The 23,739-nt window shown below is 35.5% G+C and overlaps 1 protein-coding gene across 4 annotated transcripts in view; it reads left to right on the forward strand.

The window, feature by feature from the left end:
• Positions 1-23,739, forward strand: part of tw (Protein O-mannosyl-transferase 2) — a 2,413,568-nt gene that overhangs the window by 1,883,553 nt on the left and 506,276 nt on the right. For all 4 annotated transcript variants that reach the window (XR_010948728.1, XR_010948727.1, XM_067760057.1 and 1 more), the window contains exon 11: positions 11,344-11,512. Coding sequence is in view for 2 of the 4 variants with exons in the window: in XM_067760057.1 (XP_067616158.1) it covers positions 11,344-11,512 (169 nt within the window). In the remaining 2 variants the exon portion in view is untranslated. The remainder of the gene's footprint in view (positions 1-11,343; positions 11,513-23,739) is intronic.

The following is a 23,739-nucleotide window of genomic DNA, read 5'->3' on the forward strand; positions in this document are numbered from 1 at the left end:
TTTCTAGTATATTGCTTGTAGATGATACCTTGTGAAATTTGAACATAAGAGCGCTATTTTGAACAGCCGAAAGTGTTACGTTATTGTTATTAACTGGAATATTCGAGCTGATTTCGACTATACTGTCAATGAAATAGTTACTGAGCGACTGGGCTATTTCATTCTCATGAATATAAAGTTGGTCGTTTATCAATATTTTATTTATTCCATTATTTTATGTGGACATACATATGCTTTTCTTCAAATGCTTCCACATTGCCTTACTATCACCAACATTATGTGTGACTCTTTGTTCCATATACTTGGCTTCTTTAATATTTATAAGACGTTTATACCTCCGCTTAGCAATATTGTATTCGTTTCATTCACCTGTTCTTTGAGCTATTTGGTATAAATTGAATTTATATTTGTGCAGATTCGCTAGTACAGAGTCGTACCACTTGTTAATAAGTTTGACAGTGATGTCCTTAGGGTATGTTAATGTGGTCATTCATTCGATAATGTATTGTTTAGGAATGAGACCTTGTTTTCGACATTGAGATTCCCAAATCCAGAGTAGTTAACCGGTCGTAACTGGTTGAAAAGACTATCACATGCATAATATTCCCAAGAAGTTATGGTTCCTTTAAATCTCGTTTGAAATTCTCTGTTTAACTTGATTTTGAACTGTATAGGTTCGTGATCAGAAATCTGATGCTCTTCTAATTTTTCAAATGAAATGGATTCACTGTTCGTAAAGAGCAGATCAACCAAAATATTTCGGTATTATCGGTCTTTCGGGTGTAAAAATCTATTTTTTGTTCCATAGCAAAAGACCTAAATAGGTAAACTAACTGCTTGCTATATGTGGTGCTGCTGCTAGGATTTAATTGTAGTCCCCAATGAAGACGACTTTGTCATGTGTAAAACAGTTGTTTAGAATTTCGTTTAGGTATGAAATAAATTCAGCATCACTCGCACTAGGCGAATGACAAATCAATCCTATTTGATACTGGGGAAAGATGTTTTTGATTTCTTTTATTATATTATTATCCAAATATTTTTGTTAATAGTATTATTGTAAACTACTTTATACTCTATTGAGTCATGTACATATAGTAAAACACCCCCTGTTAATTACACCGTAAAGGTTTATATGTCGGTATCTGTAACTCTGGGTTTGTTACTTCATCTGTGGAACAGCTTTCTGAACAAAGAATCAGATGTGGTTTCCGAAGTTCGGTAAGACGTTCTAGCTAACATTTACTAGCAATAATACTATTTGTATTTAAATATATACAGTTCAGCTCATTTACTGCTCGTTGCTAAACGCGTACTTTATTTTTCAACGGCGCGTGTTTTTTGTACGCTCGGCAGTCTTTACTGAATGATGACTGACATCTAAGTCAATCACTTTCTTTTTCACCAGTTCACAACAGGTAACAAATTTAACCGTATTAGACGTACATTCCTTGCTGTCGGGGGATCCAGCACATTTGCTACAAGCCACTTTATTTGTACAATCGCTTGCTTTGTGCTTATATCCCGCGCACTTAATGCATCTCAAAACACTTACGAAATGGATATATCTGCGCAGCTATGGCAGGTTGTCTGAAAATTTTCTACTTACTATTCCAAAAACAAAATAAAATTTTCAATTGTAGAAAAATTAAAATAAACAATAATTACCATTAGAAATAAATATTGTTTCTGGCCTTGAGCCCGAATCGAACCTTGAATCAATAGGCCGATAAAAACAAAAACAATTATTAATAAACCAAGAGCTTTTGTGAGCGTCAAACAAAGTAACTGACAATATACAAATTCAGCATTATCAGTGATTTTCAACAGATGGCGCAACGCTGATTAAATATAGTTGGTAACAAGGAATAGAAGTAGCAATTTATCAGTGAAACAAACTACCGCTGTATAGCTAAATAGTTAGCGCAGCTTGTCTAAAGCGTACTGATGATGAAGGCTTAGCACCCTTCGAAATAGGTCTATCTGCGCAGCTATGGCAGGTTACCTGAAAAATTTTCTACTTACTATTCCGAAAACAAATTGCAATTGTTCAATTATAGAAAAATTAAAAAACAATAATTACCATTAGAAAAAATTATTGTTTCCTGCCTTGAGCTCGAATCCAACCTTGAGTCCAAAAAAAAGTTACTAAGCTTTCAAAGAGCGTCTAAAACATTCCACACAATTAGGATTAAATAACATACAGAATTAGTATGTACCTAAATGGTGAATAAAAGGAATAGTAACAAAAAGGCAATACTTAGAGACCGACTGCAAAGCGAGCAGCGGGGCATTCCTATGGCTGAGTGGTTAAAGGCATCTGCCTTTACACCAGTGTGAAGTATAAATATTGGGGATTCGAGTTCAATACTCAGCTCCCCAGAAGCTAGCTAATGAAGAAGTGAAATTCAGAAATATGTGTCCTAACCCCCGAAGTTTGCAAACTTTGCAATTTTTCTCTAATATCAATAACAAAACCAATTGTGTAAAGCAATATGAGCATGTCTCGCTAATTAAATACAGATGATAATATTGATATAATATTAACAGCGGAAGTACTTCGAATTAAAGCAAATACTGTAAAAATTCAAAAAAGGTTTACTAAGCTTTCAAAGTGCGCCTAAACCATTCCACACAATTAGGATTAAATAACATATAGAATTAGTATGCACCTAAATGGCGATTAAAAGGAGTAGCAACAAAAAGGCAATACTTAGACACCAATTGCAAAGCGAGCAGCGGGCCATTCATATGGCTGATTGGTTAAAGGCATCTACGTTTACACCAGTATGAATTATGAATGTTGGAGATTCGGGTTCAATATTTAGCTACCGAAAAGCTAGCTGATGAAATTCAGAAACACGTCCTAGTACCATCGCCGTTTGTAATTTTTGCAATTTTTCTCTAATATCACTAACAAAACGAATTGTGTAAAGCAATAAGAGCATGTCTCGCTAATTAAATACAGATGATAATACTGATATAATAGTAACAGCGGAAGTACTTCAAATTTAAGCAAATACTGTAAAAATCTAAAAAAAAATTTACTAAGCTTTAAAGGTGCGCCTTAAACATTCCACAGAATTAGGTTTAAATAACATATAGAATTAGTATGTACCTAAATGGTGAATCAAAGGAATAGCAACAAAAAAGCAATAATTGGTGACCAATTGCAAAGCGAGCGGAGGGGCATTCATATGGCTGACTGGTTAAAGGCATCTGCCTTTACTACAGTATGAAGTGTTTGAATTTCGAGTTTAATACTTAGCTCCCGAGAAGCTAGCTGATGAAGAAGTAAACTTTGCAATTTTCTCTAATATCAATGATAAAATATTTGTTAACGGAACGGCAAGTTGAGTCAAATGAAATAATTATCCTTAAAATTTAAGGGAAAGGACTTCTTAAATTATTTTTCACACTTCATTATAATATCAAGAGGGAAAAATTGTATGCATAACCAACACTTTAAAAGGTCAAGAAACTGTCAGATAGCCGAATAAACACGTTGAGCAAGGTTGAACTGGCCTTTTAACTACGTTTCTTCCATTTCTGGCCATTCGTAGTATCTAGTTCCCCTGTCAATTTTTTTTCCGGACCCCCTGGACATCATCTGTTATTGTAGCGATATAGACACTCCCCGAAGGCCTTGGAGAGTGTTATCGATGCTGATGGTCCTTCGGCGGATGCAGATCCGATGCGTTCCGGTAACAAGCACCATATCGAGAGGGTTGCGCTACACAACCCCTTGATTCAATTTGGTATTTTAATCGCCTCTTACGACAGGCATACGTACCGCGGGTATATTTTTAGCCCCCTAATCCGCTGGGACTAAATACAAGTCTGATATTACAGAAGGGTTTTATAAGAAAGACTGAAGTTTGAGCGATTATCTGGACATCATCTCTTAGCCGGTAGTCTACATTTGTAGCCATCATATAAAATATCATCATACCGTTGACTTCAATTTGTCGTAACATGATTTTTATACTCAGCGTGCTTTGCACACAGAGTATATTAACCTTGATTGGATAACGGTTGGCTGTACAGGTATAAAGGGATCAAGATAGATATAGACTTCCATATATCAAAATCATCAGTATCGAAAAAAAATTTGATTGAGCCATATCCGTCCGTCCGTCCGTCCGTTAACACGATAACTTGAGTTAAAATTGAGATATCTTCACCAAATTTGGTACACGAGCTTATCTGGACCAAGAATATATTGGTGCTCAAAATGAGCGAAATCGGATGATAACCACGCCCACTTTTTATATATATAACATTTTGAAAACACAAAAAATCTGATAATTTAGTAAATATTACACCTAGAATATTGAAATTTGACGTGTGGACTTATATTGAGACTTTTGAAAAAAATTTCGGAACAATTTTTAAAATGGGCATGGCACCGCCCACTTGTGATAAAATCAAGTTTAAAAATATTATTAAACATAAATTAAAAATCGTTAAACCTGTCGTAACAAAAATACGGCAGAGAGGTTGCCTTTACTATAAGAAATGCTTTGAATAAAAATTAACGAAATCGGTTAGGGACCACGCCCACTTTTATATAACATATTTTTAAAAAAGAGCTTTATATCAATTGTATTTCATTTCCCAAGTGGATTTATAACAATAAATAGGAAAAACTTTTAAAAAATGGGTGTGGCACCGCCCTCTTATGACTACGCAATTTTCTATCTTTCGGGAGCCATAACTCGAAGAAAAATTAACGGATCGTAATAAAATTGGATACACAAATTTTCCCTATAGCAGGAAATATTTCTAGAAAAAATGGTCGAGATCGGTTAAAGACTGTAGGGTTCTTATTATTTTTATTTAACTTTGTATTTTAGTTACTTTGAACTTTGTAATTTTTAAATGTATTATCAATATTTTAAGTTTCAATATTGATTTTCAATTTTCAAAAATTTTCCTTATTGTGAAAAATAAAAGATATTGACGCATACTTTTAGGCGTTTTAAAAAATATAATTTAAAGTTTTGCTATAACATAAAAACGTGGTTTCAATTACTACGCTGGCGATCAGCCAGACTTTTAAATAGCTCACGAACGTTAATAGCGCGTAATCGCGTAAAATTTTACAATCGTTTTTCATCAAATGAAGTTGCAGAATTTGAGCTCGTTTCTCGTCATAATTGTTTAGTGTTTTAACCTAAAAGTGAAGTACAATTGAAATATTCAACATTGAGTTGCGAAAATTTAAAAAAACATTCACGAACCTATCTGAGGATTGGAAGCAAAGAAATAATAAGCGCATGAAATATCTAACTTCTGGTGTATTTTAATCGTAGTTTGAAGTTTGATATGTTCTTTCTTCTAAAATTTATGAAACACATGCGAACAACATTAAATCAAGCTAACTGCAACAGTAATTGTATATCAAAAATCAATATAAAACTCCACTAGTGCTACAAATAAAAGTCGCTTCGTCGAACGTAATAGGTGCCAACGCAGTATTCGTAAACGCCATTACGATCAAGATCACCCCTGGTCCAATAATATTAACATCGATATTGATCAAGATCCAGACGACTAATTAAATATAAGCGCTAGCAACGAGCAACAAGTTGAAGCACAAACATCATCATCAGCTGCTTAATCTTCTTACGCTCCTCCACAGAAGAATCAAATGCCAATGCATTATTCAATAGTATAGGACAACCAAAAGCCATTGCATAAGTATCAGTTACGGCAACAAACTAAATATTCGCAAGTATTTGAATAAACATATCACCTTTTATGTATGTATACTAAAATATAGATATATTTTTATTATTATTATTATTGTAAACTCTCTTTTCATAGAATTACTAGTTAATTTTACTGTTTTGTTAGTGAACTCTCTTTTCATTTAATTCAATAATGTTTCGTTCACCACAACATAATACAAAAACATCTACATTTTCTAATAATCTAAATGATTCATTTATAAATACACCAAATGACACTTTACAACAAAATATTACAAATCAGTATGATAATTACAATCAAAACAAAATTTCAGCAACATCAGTCAAACTTCCACAATTTTGGACTAGTTGTCCAGAAGCGTGGTTTATACACGCTGAAACATAATTTAGTACCAAAAATATAACTCAAGAGAATACCAAATACGAACATATTATAACAGCACTTCCACAAGACGTAATAGTAACAATTTTAGATTTTATCCAAAACCCTCCCCTCACTAACAAGTTTAGTGAACTCAAAAAAGTTTTAATAGAACGACATTCTCTTATTGAAAATTCAAAGCTTGATAAAATATTAAATGATTCCGAAATGGGTGATCGCAAGCCCTCTGAATTTTATCGGTCATTAATGTTGTTAGCTGGTTCAAATTTTAGTGAAAATATTTTAAAGAGAATTTCGTTGAGAAAACTTCCTAAAAATTTTAAATGCAATTATGGCTAGCTCAAGTTCTAATAATATTAATGAATTAGTAAAATTAGCGGATAACATTTTTGAAGTTATGAAAAAAAAGAAGTTTTCGCAGTAAATACAATATCAGATACAAAATCTCAAAATTCAGTTATTGAAAATCTAGTTAAAACCACTTCTTTAATGTGTGAAAGTTTTCAGAAACTTTATTTGGAGTTAGCAGAAATTAAAACAGAAGTGTATATGAATAAATCTAGGTCGCGTTCTAATTCTAGGAATAATTTTAGAAATTCTTTTAGGCATCGTTCTAACTCGCGTAATAATACAAATTGGTGGTGTAGATTTCACTACAAATTTGGAAATAATGCCAGAAGTTGTGAACAACCTTGTTCTTATAACAAAAACAAAGATTCAACAAACTAAATTCTTTTGTTGTTGCAGCGACGAACAACGGAAATTTAGAATTTTCGACGCGTCGCTTATATATTTTTGATAGAGAAAACAAACAAAATTTTTTAATTGATAGTGAAGCAGAAATTTCGGAATTACCCCCGTCTAAATTTCCTCATACGAAACGTTCAGACATAATTCTCACTGCAGCTAATGGCTCAACAATTGCCACTTACGGGAAAAGGCTTTTAAACGTAAATTTAGGTTTAAGACGTGAATTTCTTTTTACATTTTTGATTGCGGATATAGCCAAGCCAATAATTGGCGCTGATTTTCTTTGTAAATATGGTCTTCTTATAGACATTAAACATAAACGTTTAAGAGATCCATTAACCAATCTCTCAGTTAATACAGTATCTTACTTTTGTGATATTCCATTACCTAAATTATTTGTGGTTGACAACAAATTTACAAAATTATTAAAAGAGTTTCCGTCACTTATTTAAGAGCCAAATTATACTAAACCTGTTAAACATACAACAGTACATCGACTTGTAACAGAAGGTAGTCTTCCATTTTCTAAGCCCAGGCGCTTAGATCTGATTAAATACAAAGTCGCGAAAACGGAGTTTGATTTCTTAGTTAAAATAGGCATTTTTCGGCCTTCAAATTCTTTAGTAGCATCACCACTTCACCTTGTACCTAAAAAATAATAATATATATATATATAATAACTGTTCCCGATCGTTATCCCATACCTCACATTCAAGATTTTAATATGAACCTTCATAATAAAAATATATTTTCAAAATTATATGTAGTTAAGGCATATCACCAAATTCCTATGGCTGAAGAAGATATTTATAAAACTGCTATTACAACTCCTTTCGGTATGTTTGAATTCATGAGAATGCCTTTCGGACTTAGAAATTCTGCACAAACCTTTCAACGATTCATAAATGAGGAGTAGGTGACTTAGATTTTGTATATGCTTACATCGACGACTTACTTATTGCAAGTACAGACGAAGAGCAACATTTAAAATATTTACGTGTCCTTTTTCAACGCCTTACAGAGTACGGTTTAAACATTAAACCAAGTAAATGTACTTTTGGTGTAACGAACGTCCAAAATCAGTTAAGCAGGCACAGAAATTTATTGGTATGGTAAATTATTATCATAGATACATTCCAAAACTAGCAGAATTTACAAACAAAATTTATGATCTGATTAACAAAGTAAATAAGAAACGTGACAAAACTTTGGTATGGGATGAGAATTCGAATGAAGCTTTTGAATGCATTAAAGATAAATTTGCATCTACGATATTGTTAAATCATTTTAACAAAGATGCTAAATTATCTTTAACAGTAGATGCATCTAACACAGCGATTGGGGGCGTTACACAACAAAATTACAATAATAAAATTGAGCCCATTGCATTCTTTTCTAAAAAACTTTCTCCAACTGAAATTAAGTATAGTGCTTTTGATAGGGAATTATTGGCGATTTATTTAAATATGAAACATTTTAGATATCTTTTTGAAGGACGACAATTTACAGTTTATACGGACCATAAACCTTTGACTACTGTTTTAAATTCAAAAACAGAATGAAGTCCTAGACAAACGAGATACTTGGAATTTATGGCACAATTTACTGATGACATACAATACATTAAAGGAGAATCCAATGTTGTAGCAGATACGCTATCTAGAGCTTTTGAGGTTAATGCAATATATAATACAGAACTGAATTTTAAAATTTTACAAACTGAACAACAAAAAGATGATGACTTAAATCAACTTGTATCTGATTCTCAATATCTAAATTTAAAGTTAATTAATATTCCCATTTTAATATTTGGTGTGAAACTTCAGAAGAAACTCCTAGGCCATTTGTACCGAGTAATTTGCGAAAGACAGTATTCGATATTTTACATGGAATAGCACATCCGGGTACAAGAGCTACACGACGGCTCATAGTTAAAAAATATTATTGGCCTAATATGAATAAGGATATTAATATTTGGTCAAAAGAGTGTCTTAATTGTCAAAAGTCTAAAGTTTATCGTCATACAAAATCCCCTGTTGTCAAAATTCAAATTCCCAAGAATAGAGTTGAACACATCCATTTAGATATAGTTGGACCATTACCTATTTCAAAAGGACATCGCTATATTTTAACGATTATTGAAAGACTTACCCGTTGGCCTGAGGCATATGCATTAAAAGATATTTCAGCAACTACAATTGCAATTAAGTTTTTTAGAGAATATATTTCTCGGTTTGGAGTTCCGTTAAAGATAACAACTGATCAAGGTAGCCAATTTACATCGAAATTGTTTTCAGAGTTAACTAAATTACTTGGTAGTCACCAAATTACAACATCCGCATATCACCCTCAAGGAAATGGTATGGTTGAAAGGTTTCATAGACAATTAAAGACTACTATAATAGCTAGAGAGGACACAAATAATTGGTATGACGAGTTACCTGTCATATTACTTGGTTTGCGATCTATTTACAAAGAAGATATTTCGGCTATACCAGCGGAAATGGTTTTCGGTCAGAATTTACGTTTGCCAGGGGAACTTGTTGTGCCATCACCTAAAAATTTCTCATCAACTGAAGTTTTAAGTAATTTACGTGAACATTTTCGAAATGTTAGATCAAATTTAAGTCATCATAAATATGCTGATACTGGAATTTATGTTCCAAAAGATCTTCAAACTTGTAAATTTGCATTCGTTCGAGTCATTAATAAACATTCATTACAACAACCATATGAAGGACCTTACAAAATTGTGGAAAAAGACCAAAAATGTTTTAAACTTGAAATAGATAATAATATTAAAACTATTCCTATTGATAGATTAAAACCTGCAATAATTGAGACAACAGACACAAACAACACCAAGAATTTACATAAAAAGAGAGTTACATTCAATTTGTTTAATGATAAATTTTCTTGAAGGGGGAGTAATGTAGGTTTCTTATTACTTTTATTTAACTTTGTATTTGAGTTACTTTGAACTTTGTAATTTTTAAATGTATTATCAATATTTTAAGTTTCAATATTGATTTTCAATTTTCAAATATTTTCTTTATTGTGAAAAATAAAAGATATTGACGCATACTTTTAGGCGTTTTAAAAAATATAATTAAAATTTTGCTATAACATAAAAACGTGGTTTCAATTACTACAAAGGCCACGCCCACTTTGATATAAAAGATTTTTATAGGGTCGTAGACGAAAATAATAAGCTATATCTTAGCCAAGAAGAGCTTTGTATCAAAAGAAATTTACTTTATAAATTGAATTATAACATTAAGTTGGAAAACACTAAAATTTTTTAAAATGGGTGTGGCACCGCCCCTTTTATGACTAAGCAATTTTCTATGGTTCGGGAGCCATAACCCGAAGCAAAATTAACATATCGCAATGAAATTGTGTACACATATTTTCCTTATAGCAGAAAATATTTCTAGTAAAAATGGACGGGATTGGTTAAAGACCACGGCAACTTAGATATAAAACAAGTTTAAAAGTGAAATGATATTTCACTTATCAAGTTTTATTCTAAGAGGAAATGGGGAGATATTTTTTTTAAACGGGCGGTGCCAAGTGTTATGTAGAAAAGTTATTTATCTGAAATGAAATGTACAATTGAAGCTCACGCTGAGTATATAATGTTCGGTTACACCCGAATTTAGACACCTTCACTTGTTTCAACTGCTGTTACTACCAGTTTACTAAACGCTTTGAACAGAGTAGGTTGTCGATGGTGTAATAGCTTAGCCAAACACCCACCGCCCGACTATGTGTCTGAGAGCCTTGAACGATGTAACCACGTCGTTCTGCCTATTAGCTGTGCATGGGCAGGCAGAAGGTGTATTCGGCTGTATTTGAATACAATCTTCCCACATCCGTGGGTTTCTAACAAGAACGAGAGACGGAGAATATAGTCACTATCGAGAGCAGACAAAAGAGCTGCTTCCATCCAGGGAAGAAGAGCAGAGAAAGGTACGGATCATACTGTTTAAGAGAACCCTCACACAATACCGTGCAGCGTTGAAAATTTATGCAACAAACCTGTAGTGAGCGTAAAAAAAGATGAGAAACCCTAGGATATTATTCAAGTTTTATGAAAAGATTTTTCGTTTAAAGAAAATCGGGTTATTTTAGCAAAAGGTAAGTCCCCTTTTATCGGCCGATTAGTATATCAAAACCGAACGTTCGGTTTAAAAATCCATATTTGCCGCTATAAAACAAGGTGGATAATAACCATGCTAACGACTACAAGCGGAGGAAGAGAACAGTAGCTCGACCTAAAATCTCTTCGGTGGTTATCGCGTGTTACATTTATTTTTTTAAGGACTACAAGCAAATTAAACCGTTAGCCGATTACACTAACTACCTATATTTAAAAATCTTTCGGAAAATGTTTAGTAATTTAATTATGTTGTTGTTCTTTTCCATGACTTCTTCAAACGCTGATGGCCGTGAACTTCACACTGTATTTGCATGGTGACATCGACAATAACTTAGGGACAGTTCTTTTCTGGAAGCTCCTATCGCATATATTTGCTAGGAAATCCTATTATTTGGTGGAGTAACATAATTTTCCTTATTGCCTTTTTGATAATTTATGTTATTGTTTCTATAAAGAGACGTCGTTTGGGGTGCCAATGTATATCAAAAACCTGCACCGAAACAGGTAAGTTACTATCTACATGTGTTTAATATATATATATACTGTCGTTGAAGCTACTCGCAAGTAAAAAATCTATGGTTTGCTGGTTTTTAAACATGAATATTTAATTTATAAGCTTGAGCGTGTTACATTTTGTTGGCGTCCAGTACTTAACTGAACTTATAAGTTACAAAGAAAAGTTGACAACGAATAAATTGAACGAAATAGAAGAACATAATGAAATATGATAAAATAGCGGGACCCCGGTGTGCTTCTGTGCACCAATAGAAATATTGGAAAAAGAATAAAATATCATAGAATTTTTTTAATCTTTATTTCAATCCTTAATCGAAAACATTTGGATACACTACATTTTCGTTTTTCCATCTGGGATATGAATAAACAAACAATTTGGAATTACTCTGGAACAGGCAACGTATAGCTGTCCGTGCGAAAAGCACGATTCCTCCAAATTCAATCCGCATACTCGAAGCGTTTGTCCTTGCGCCTTGTTACTGTCATAGCAAATGATAGGCGCACTGGAAATTGCAAACGCTTGATTTCAAATGGCATGTCTGTTGGTATCAGTGGTATTCGCGGTATAAGCACAATTTCACCTTTCGCTTTGCCGGTCAGTATTGTTGCTTCAATTAAATTCGTCATTAACTTTTTTACATGTTGTCTTGTTCCATTACACAGTTTTGGTGGATTTAAATTCCATAATAAAATAATGATGGGCCGACCTTCAAATTTAAAAAATGCGGTGGCATACCAGACGGTTCCAATGAATTCAAAAATTCAACTGGATAATTCACTGCGTCATCTTGATTCATTGCGCTATCCACTGACTTTTATGTTGTCACCACACCTGGCAATTTTTCAGAATGTGATGATTGATTTCATTCACATGTACATTTTTTGGTGCCATTATTGCGCGTTCTCTCAACCAATCGTGATTCACGTAGTTTTGAACAATATTTGGAAACACTCGTTCAATTAATTCTTCTTTTGATTGGATAATTGTACAAAAATTGTTTGGCAATGTAATCAAAACATTTGTTTTGTCGATTGCCATTTCCGATCTCTAACAATTGCTTCGAGAACTGCTCTGCAGACTGATCATTGTGCAACTGAACGCACATGTTTATGTGTAATGTTCATTTTTTCACGTATCGCCACAAAAGGGAAGACTTCAAACATGCATTGATCTCATCTGCGGGTGTTGATCGTCGAATAACGGGCAATGTTGGTCGAAAGTCACCTGACAATGTTTCCAATGATTTTTTGTTTGCCATTGTACACTCATCCCATAGAAAGACCCCTGCTTGTTGCAAAACTTTTGCCATCGCTAAATTTTTGGATATGTTACAGGTTGGAGTTTCAACCAACGTATATTCAACGGCAATTTTAAAGATAAATGAGCTGTTCGTCCTCCATCCAATAAAGTTGCAGCAATTCCATAAGAAGCGAGTGCCAAAGCAATTTTCTGTTGCAATCGAATAGTTGCTAAAATCAATGAAATCACAAATGTTTTTCCGGTGCCGCCAGGTGCATCCGAAAAATATAATCCACCAGTGTTATCAGAAACAGCTTGCATGATTTTGACATATATATCCTTTTGTTGATTGTTGAATTTGGTGATGTTCGATTGAACAAGTGTACGTAAATGTAAATGTACACAATCGAATTGTTGTTCATGCTGCAACTATCGATCAAATAAATCATGCATTGGACGATTTGGTGAGATCAAAGCTAACTGCTAACTGATTTATTGGCAATCGCAAGACACATATCTTCAATTATTATCAAAGCTTCATTGTACATTTCTAATGTAATCAGCAATTAAGGCATCAGAGTAAAAAGTTAGTAAGTGTGTAGGAACAACAATTTTTCGGGACGTTGGTGAATATATTCGTTGAGCTCGAGGGATCCATGAGTTAGGTTACCGAATAGTTGTAGCGATATTGATTTGAAAACAGGTGGGCGAATGTTTCTAATGTTGACTTGATCCGTATTTCGAGGAAACATTGTATATATGTAAATCTTATGGCTATCAGATTTGGTAGTCGTAAATTTGCAAGTTGAATGGCAACAGTCAACGATTCTGTATATTCGTTTTCCCAATAAGTGATTTCTCGTCGTGAAAGAAGATTGAACACGTTGCGCCGAACCGTTGTTTGTTGGGACGGTTGGTAATGAAGAGATATTGTAAATTTTCAGTAAGGAAGCGACCATTTGAAAAGAACCAGTTGAAATTTGCGAAATGTCGGGTTTTGATTTCGAGAATTCTAAAATATTGACCGAAATAATGCATAAGAGGGCAATGGCGATGAACTCGATACTCTTGAATTCTTGTTGCCAAAATCCCAGCCAAAAATGAATTTGCCGATGCGAAATGTATGACATCTTCATCAGCAATTTCCAAGATTATTTCAACTGTATTCTTGGTTGTTTCAATTCCATTTAATAATGCAAAATGGAAATAAGCACCACCTATTCCATTTCATGAAATAACGCAAATATGCAAATAAGCACCATCTATTGGTATGAAACGTAGCCGTAGCTTGGTGTGATATATCTCATGAACTGCTCGACCAAATTCAATCAAACTTTACAGAAACCATGCGTACATCAGCTTCAGCATCCCCCTAAATAGGGTAGAGAAGGGAGGAACCTTTAGAAACCCTAGGTCAACGAACTGGACTAAATTCCAGAAACATGTAGAAAAAAACTGGGACAACCCAAAGAGGTTGCTAATGTAGAGGAACTGAAGGAGTCCAATGAATTCTTAACAAGGACGGTTATGACTGCGTATAAAAAATCTTGCCCTCTGAGAAGATTCAGAGGAAAAGCAAAGCCGCCATGGTGGAGCAATGAGCTGAGTCTTCTAAGAAGACAGGTAAAAGAAATGTTTAAGCTCGCAAAGACCGCGGAAAGCGAAGCGTGTCGGGACGATTACAGGGATCTACTGAGGATCTACAAGCGTGAAATTACCAGGGCGAAGATAAACTCATGGAAAAGTTTCTGTACGGACATAGAATGTTTCAGCGAAACAGCACGGTTGAAAAAAGTCCTAGCAAACATAGTCCAGGGACTAATAAAGAAAGAGAACGGGGAGTGGTCACGTAATAATGAGGAATCCCTTGAGGTGCTTCTCGATACACATTTCCCATCGGGAGACGGTTTAGAAGAGCCAGCATACATCACTCACACTTCGATCACGGAGCTAGTAGTGCCGGGCTTGGTGACCGATACCAAGATCGAGTGGGCAGTGAAGACGTTTTCTAAGTTTAAATCGCCTGCGCAGATGGTATATTCCCGGCCATGCTATAAGTCTCAAGTAGGGCGGTCGTGGAATGGCTTAAAATAATATTCGATGGGTGCATAAGACTGAATCATGTACCGCACTCTTGGAGAACTGCTCGTGTAGCTTTTCTACCAAAGGCGGGGAAGATCGGTCACGTGTATGCCAAAGACTATAGACCCATTAGCTTAACATCATTTCTGCTCAAAACCTTGGAGAGGCTCATAGATGTGTACATAAAGTCCAACGTGGATGAAAAGCTGCTCTCCACAACACAGCATGCGTACACCAAATGCAAGTCGGTAGACACCGCATTGCATAGGGTGGTAATAAGTATAGAGAAATCCCTGGAATATAAGGAGTATGCTCTAGGAGTCTTCTTGGACATTGCCGGGGCTTTCAATAATGTTGCAAAATCGGCGATTATGGATGGTCTTACTTACATTAAAGTACATCCTGTCTTAATCAGATGATCGGCTGCATGTTAAATTGCAGCAAAATTACATCACAATGGGGATTGTACGAGGCCACGAAATCAGTGGGCACGCCGCAGGGAGGGGTGCTATCACCTCTGCGACGCTGGTCATCAACCAACTGCTCAGGCAATTCGATGAGGGACCCGTAAAACTTACGGCTTACGCAGATGACGTTGCAATTGTTATAAGTGGAAAGTGCCTTCCAACGATTCGTTCTTTGATGGATCGGGCGCTTCGGGATATCCATACCTGGGATCTAATGTCGGGTTGAAAGTCAATGCGGAGAAGACGGATATGGTCTTGTTTACAAAGAGGTATAAGGTCCCAAATTGGACCAGGCCTAAGTTAGGAGGGGTGACCTTACAGGAGAAACCTTGCACAAAATATCTAGGAATCATCCTAGACAGTAAGCTGTCATGGAAGCTCAACGTGGAGGAGAGGGTCAAGAAGACCTCAACGGCACTCTATGCATGTAAAAGAATGCTGGGGTGTACGTGGGGCCTATCGCCCTCTTTTTCTCATTGGGTCATTACAGAGATTGTAAGCCCTATTCTATACTATGGAGTTCTTGTTTGGTGGGAAGCCACACAAAAAACAACATACCTCAAAAAATTAGAGGGGTATGTAGAATATCGATGCTTAGCATTACGGTAGCCCTGAAAACAACCCCGACGGCTGCACTGTATGCAATTCTGCACATCCCACCTGTAGACCTGGTTGCAAAGAACAAAGCGTCAACGACCGCAACCAGGCTCGGGGTTTCGGAACAGCTTGAGCGCCGACTATATGGCCATAGTAGTATAGCGTTATCAATCACAAGACGAACACACTACATGATTCCCTATATGCGATTCGAGGGAGATCTTAAGGCCACAAGAGAGGTGGACGGTTGGCGCAAGAGTGCGCAAATGGCGGACGAGGCGATACATGTGTACACCGATGGTTCCAAAATAGTGGAAGGAGTAGGGTCTGCGGTATACTGCGCTGATCCGGAAATAAGCAGATCCTACAGGCTGCCGGATTACTGTAGCGTTTTCCAAGTGGAAATATTAGCCGTAACCAAAGCAGTAGAAACCCTGGAAGAGAATAGCTTAAGCTGCAACCGTGTTAACTTTTATATTGACAGTCAAGCAGCAATTAAGGCAATAATCTCGCATAGCACGGCATCTAAGTGTAAGCAGTCTCTGCCGAGAATCGGGACAGGGAGAATCATACATCTATATTGCGTCCCAGGGCATATGGGAATAGATGGAATGAAAAAGCCGACGAACTATCTAAAAAGGGTGCATCCCTTGAAGCTTGCTCCGTAGATGTCCCAAATAGATTGGGCGAAATTAAGCGAAGGCGAGAAGTGCACATGATCGACCAAGCGGGAAAGGCGTGGGTTCAAGCGCGGGGCTGTAAAGTGTCGAAGATTATTTGTAGGTATTACAACCTTAGACTAACACAATTGCTTCTACCATTAAAAAGAGAGGACTATAGACAGTGATAGCAGATGTAGGAAGTGCGATTTGGAGGACGAAACGATTGAGCACGTTCTGTGCTCGTGCCCTGCACTTGCCAGGCTAAGACTCTAGCTATTAAGAGTGATACAGCTGTCAGATCTAGAAGCTTAAGTCTTAAGGCTTAAGTCCTAGGAAGCTTCTAGTATTTGCCAAGAGGACGGAGTTATTTATAGCATAGGTCCTGGTTTTTGATAGGGGTTTTCAGTTTGGTCGTTAAAACAAACTTCTGGTAACACTACGGACTCAATCAGTCTATATGAGGTCCTCATGGACCGGCCAGTTCAACCTACCTATCTACCTTACAGAAACCATCTACATGATAGCCCATTAGGTGGAGCCGGTCTCAAGTTATAAAGTAACACCAAAAATGTGCACTTATATTTATATATATAGATATTCAGCAATACGAAATACAAGAAATAAAGAAACAATGCAAATATTCAGCAATACGCAGGGTTGCGTTTGTTCATACGATAATGGAGCAGTTACATTCCACCCCTCCGTGAAACCAAGGGGATTCACAGAGCTAAAGCGACTAGCTTGCAAGTCGGTCTTCGCAGGATACCGTGGCTTCTTCGCACCGTTGCACTCCGCTTATTGTTGTTGTAGCAGTGCTTCACCCCACCTAACAGCCGCGACCGACCACATATTGTCATCAATATCCTCTAACGGGAGTTCAAGGAAACTTGCCGTTTCAACAGGGGTGGACCATAATGAAAGGTGTTAGAGGCGTTGGTTCCATATTACAGTTAAAGAGATGGTTGGTGTCATGTGGGGACACGTTGCAAGCGGGGCATACATTTTGTATGTCGGGGTTGATTCTGGATAGGTAAGGGTTTAACCTGTTACAGTATCCAGAACGAAGTTGAGCTAGAGTGAGCTAGAGTGAACTGCGTTTCCCTGGGGAGTATGCGTTCCTCTTCCGCAAGTTTTGGGTACTATTCTTTGAGTACTGGATTCACCGGGCAATTCCTGGCACAAAGGTCCGATGCCTGTTTGTGGAGTTCACCAAGGACCTCCTGGTGTTTTTTGCTTCATACGGTTGAGTTCTCAGGTGCCGTATTTCCTCAAAATGCTTACGGAGATGACTCCTTAATCCCCTAGGCGGTGTTGGCTCATCAATCAGATGTCTGTTGGGATGCCCAGTTTTCTGGGTATTCAACAGGAACTGTTTGGTTAGCATCTCATTTCTCTCCTTGATGGGAAGTATTCTCACCTCATTATCTAGATGGTGTTCTGGGGATATAAGGAGTCAGCCCGTGACGATTCTGAGAGCAGTATTTTGGCAGGCCTGTAGCTTCTTCCAGTGGGTAGTTTTTTGGCTTGGCGATCATATAGGGGACGTGTAGCATGCAATCGGCTGGCCAATTGCTTTGTATGTGGTAATAAGTGTTTCTTTGTGTTTTCCCCAAGTACTGCCAGCAAGGGATTTGAGGATTTTATTACGGCTCTGGATTTTCGGAACAATTTCGGCTGCGTGCTCACCAAAATGTAGATCCTGATCAAACGTCACACCCAAGATTTTGGGGTGTAGGACAGTCGGTAGCGTAGTGCCATCGACATGGCTGTTCAAAATGGTCGACATTTGGGACGTCCATGTTGTAAATAAGGTCGCGGAGGATTTAGTCGGTGATAATGCCAGGCCGTTTATTCTGTTGCAAAGCTCATCGATCTGTGGGCCTGGGCCTGTGGCCATTATTGTGCAGTCATCGGCGTAGGATACGATAGTAATTCTTCTGGTGGCGAAGGTAGCTTAGATATGTAGAAATTAAACAAAAGTGGGGATAGGATACCACCCTGAGGCACCCCTTGTTTAATTCTTCTTGGTTTTGATGTTTCATTTCTAAAGTGCACCGATGCCTGCCGACCACCCACATAATTTGCGGTCCACCTCTTAAGACATGGTGGAAGGGTAGACCCTTCCAGGCCTTGCAGTAACGTGCCATGGTTGATCGTATCAAAAGCTTTTGATAGGTCTAGCGCAACGAATAGGTACTGTTCTATGGTGGGGGTTTTAATTTAAACCGCAATTTATCTGGGTGTTGATGGCATTTAGCGCGGTGGTGGTGCTAGCTGCAAATTTGCTTTGAAGTAGGGGAGAAATAAAATTAAAGACAAAAAAACTTTTTAAAAATAAGCTTTTATTATTGGTTAATAAAATTAACTAAAAAGTAAAAAATAAATTGACTGTAAAGAAATATAACCCTTTATAAGTTCATTGTAACCTTTAACGACAATTAGGCGTTTTCGTCTGCGACAAAAAAAATTCTATATTGTACATAATTATATATTTTTAACATTAAAACTTTACACCTAAATTATTAAATCTTACAGTTTATATCACAGTCCTCATTGTTCTAATAAAAAGCGTGTTAAATTTTGTTGGTATAATTAAGAACATTTAGGATCTCCTTTTCTTGCTATCACAATGTAACACGCTTTTATTAGAACAATTAGGACTGTGATATAAACTGTAAGATTTAATAATTTAGGTGCAAAATTTTAATTTTAAAAATATATAATTATGTACAATATAGATTTTTTTTTCGCAGACGAAAAAGCCCACTTATCGTTAAAGGTTACAATGAACTTATAAAGCGTTATATTTCTTTACAGTCAATTTATTTTTTACTTTTCAGTTAATTTTATTAACCAATAACAAAAGCTTATTTTTAAAAAAGTTTTTTTTTCTTTAATTTTATTTTTTACTTTTTAGTTCGTTTTATTAACAAGTACTACAGCTTGTTCTTAGAAAAGCTTTTTTCTTAAATTTAATTTAAATATGATTTTTTTTTTTTAATTTTTAGTAGGGTAAAATATTGTTTTAATTAGTTGTGTAATCTTAACTAGTTATTTGTAACGTTACTCATCCTATCCATTTCTTTTAATGCATCGACATTACAAGGTTTCTTCGAAGTCAACTTTGAACAGTCAAGTTCTTCTATTCGAGTGTTAACTAACTTAAAATCAGATTTTATTGTGACTTTGCCTATGTCGCGTTCAGATTACAACTACTCATTGCAGATATCTGCTCCGTGGGTTAAATCTGTTTTAAAATAAAATTCCAACTTTCGCTTAAGTAAGATTCCATCGCCAAAAATCTGTAAAACAAAATCACGTGCGCAGAAAAGTATGCAACACTTACCGATAACAGCCTAACTGCGTTAGCGTTCGTTGTATCATAGAATTTTTACACATAAAAATGACGGCTGTTGTTTGCAAGGTTGCATTCCTTTGAGTTTATCGCGTTTACACCATGAAATGTTGTAAATGAGTTTTCATACAAAATTTGACAGTTCGTTTATGCACTTCACCTTTTCCAGTTTATAATGAGAATATATAACTTTATATTGAGAAATATAAGTTTATAAAAAGACTTATCGAAGAATAAAGATGCTGCAGGGACGAAAAATAGTGTGAAGCAAGCTTCACAAAACCTCTAGTAGGTCATATTCACCACTTACCACAGCAGAATTTGTTAAACTACCACTGTCTGTATTTGTTATTTAATAATTATTTGTACATTTTTTATTCAGCTAATCTGTTCAGAATTTACATTTTTACACTCTAAACCTACAATCAGTGTATTTTGTATGCTTAAATTATGTTAAAAATTGTGTTAAAGTTTTTGGTGTGGTGGAAGTGACCTACTAGAATTTTGTGAAGCTCAGCTGATTTCCACTGAAGTTCGCGCATGCAACATCTTTATTCTTCGATCAGTCTTTGTTTATATTAGCTGTGTTTTTTTCTCATCTATATAAGTTTACGCTTAAACTTTATATGAACTGCTAAGGGACAAACTTTAAATACACCTCTGAAATTGCTACGTATAAAATTAATACTACTAAATTTCAATACGCATTATACTCAGATGTAACTTAGATTGTCTATGTTTCACCCTCTGCACTAATTCTCTGCATTCTATGCGCGTCCACTATTTATAAACAGAAATACAACAGAGGGTTGTGTATCCGCTTTTCGCTACACCCTGCTGCTGTAGCTAGTTCTTTAACCACAACCGCTAAATGGGTCTCCTAAGCACTATCTTAGTGAGGATAGGCGTTATTTTCAACGGGCAAACGAAACGCATACGCCTGTTAAAAAAAAAAAACACGGGTATTGAGAAAACGCAAATCGATAATGGGAAATCCAAATTTATAATGAGAAAATAAAATATGATAATGAGAAGCGTATCTTCTTATTGAGAAAATATAAATTGATAGTGAAAAATGTAACTTCATATTGAGAATACATAAATTGATAATAAGAAATATGAATTGATAATGAGGGGACGGCTGGGCCAGGAATGCACCATACGTTTTGCCCCTGCTTCGTTTTCACCATATAGATTAAAAATGTCATGAGCCTGGGCATTCGCGCAATTTTGGTGATGTAAATTGCATGGCGTCAACGCCAATGCAGTGCCAGCTTAATGGTAGCTCATTGACGGAATGACTCCAAGCGAATTACTGGCAATGATGACACTGAGCTTATGACGGTAGCGCTGGTAGTTCAGCTTTTGAACCAGAGAAAGAATTGATGATCCGTGTAAATTATTATGGCTTTGCCTATTATTGGTTGTGTATTTGAACCAAATAAATGCTGCGGACATAACAACCGGAGCCATTTTTGAGTTGTATATTTTAGATTTAATGCACAATTAATATGGGTGTGTTTGAGCAGCCAAATAATAACAGTAGTATTGCTAAAGTGCTGCTTAGTTGATGGAACGTCGCTAATTTCCTAGCGATGATCAATAGATTTTCAATATTTCGTTCAACGAACGCGCGTAATTGCCACATTTGCTCAAATTTTCCAAGATTTTCCATTCTTGGTTTAACTTAAGCTGTTATGCCAATATTTTTCAGCCAGCTTTTTTCAAATAGGTAATTTTTCCAAAAGCAAAATAAATTACAGAAAAGATTACAGAGTTAAACAGCCTTAAAAATCAGCTATGTTGGTTATACACAGAAATACAACAGAGGGTTGTGTCTCCACTTTTCGCAGTTTGTTAATATGCAATATAAATATCTATGTTTACAAGGAATAATCGCCCAAGTCTCAGAATCCACGGTTAGGTACCGGCGGGTTTGTATGGGACTTAGGCTGTTATGCCAAAGTAAACACAAATCTTTACCGATAACTGTGTTATCGATTAATTTATCGAATTCTCGCAAAGTAATACTGCATTGTCATCGGAGTTATACATGTGTGCAAAATTTCAGCTCAATCGGACACCGGGAAGTGTATCAAATTTAACTTGCAAGATTTCATTACATACACCAGCCAAATAAAGGTAAATAAAAGCTTATAAAATGGCTTCAAGCGTCGCACAGTGGAGCCTTTTGAGTTTTTTCTTTGCAAAAATCATACCTTTGGAACCAATGAAGATTTTTTTAAAATTTAAAATGCAAATGAAAGCTAATTATTTGAAGTTTTATTGTGTGAAAGCTGAGAATGTCACAGATACAGGGTGCTTCAAAAAAAATCGCCAGAGTCGAAAATTTTTAGAAAAATGCAAAAACAAAATGTTTTTAATAAAAAAATAAAAAAAAATAAAACGATATTTGTCTTATAATGACGTATTTAAGCATTAAATAAGATAAACTAATGATTTTGATAAGATAGCGTGGCACTGCCCACTTATGATAAAAAGTTTTATCTAAGTAGTCACGTAATCAATAACTACCAAAATCGATAGACGTATTGTTTTTTTAAATGGCAATACTCTTATAAAAATCAAATGTCCATTTTTGGTGCCACAATAACAAGGTGCTTCAAAATTCATCGTAAAATTTTACATGTTTTTTTTTTAATTTACAAGCCAAAGATGTATTTTATTAATAACTAAAAGTTATTGAAAGTGGTTCAATGAAATTTTATTTGCGCTAAAGATTAAACAGCCAACGAATTTTGGAAAGGGGGAGTGGCACTGCCCATTTATGCTAAAAAGTTTGATCTTAGTAACCGCTTTACCAATTTGTACGAAACTCGATAGACCTACTGATTTCTATAAAAATTTAATAATCGTTTGAAGGCGAAATGCCTAAGCCTTAAAATAAATTTGATAAACTTTAGAGAAATGCAATAACGAAAAGTATATATTTATAAATTACTAAATTAATTAATTCTTTAATTGATATAAAAAATTAACTTGTACATAGATATATTATTTTTCAATAAAGTAACAAAATTGATTAGTAAATCAATTTCATTGTTGTGATAAGAAGTGAGAAACTTATTTTATCTTAACATAGTCATCGTCACTGGAACATATATCTAACAAAGCAACCATTTCTGAGCTATACGCATTTGTAAGATCTTTTTGTGTTCTTACATACCTCATAGATGATATGACTGGATCAGAAGAGATAGCTAACATGTTAAAAAGGTCTTCGTTTTGTCTAACTCGTGAACTACCTTGTTCTTAGATTCTTGAGCTGCTCAGACAATTCTCCTAATGGTAACCAGTATTAAATCTTTTCCATGTGCTGAAATTTGATGTACCGTTGGTGTAAGTTTCTTTTCAGGAGACTTTTGATGCAGCAACTCTGTAGTTTTAGATGCATATTCTCCAAATTTGGGTCCATTAACTGGTTCGTGGGAGTTTAAAATATTTAAAATTACTCCCAATCTTTTCACAATATCTCTATCAACTCCTGTTATGCGAGCAGTCCCTTCATCGTTTTTAAAAAATCTTCTTGAGGAGTTACCATCATTTGTATTTCCGTATCCATACTTTGGGCAGTCAACTCTAAGGCCAATCTCTATGCATTCTATCATCCTGAATTATTTTTTTTCTCCTGTTTTGTTTCTCCTTACATGTTGTATTGTCGTCGACAACTTCTCCTTGTTGTGGTATTGTATAAGCGAGCTTGAAAACAAATTCCAAACATCTTATCCTAGCATGCAAAGGAGATATTCCATACTCATAATTTAGATTGTCAGTTATTGAATCATCAAGAT

Source organism: Eurosta solidaginis, chromosome 1, assembly GCF_040869045.1.
Source record: "Eurosta solidaginis isolate ZX-2024a chromosome 1, ASM4086904v1, whole genome shotgun sequence".
Lineage (NCBI taxonomy): Eukaryota > Metazoa > Arthropoda > Insecta > Diptera > Tephritidae > Eurosta > Eurosta solidaginis.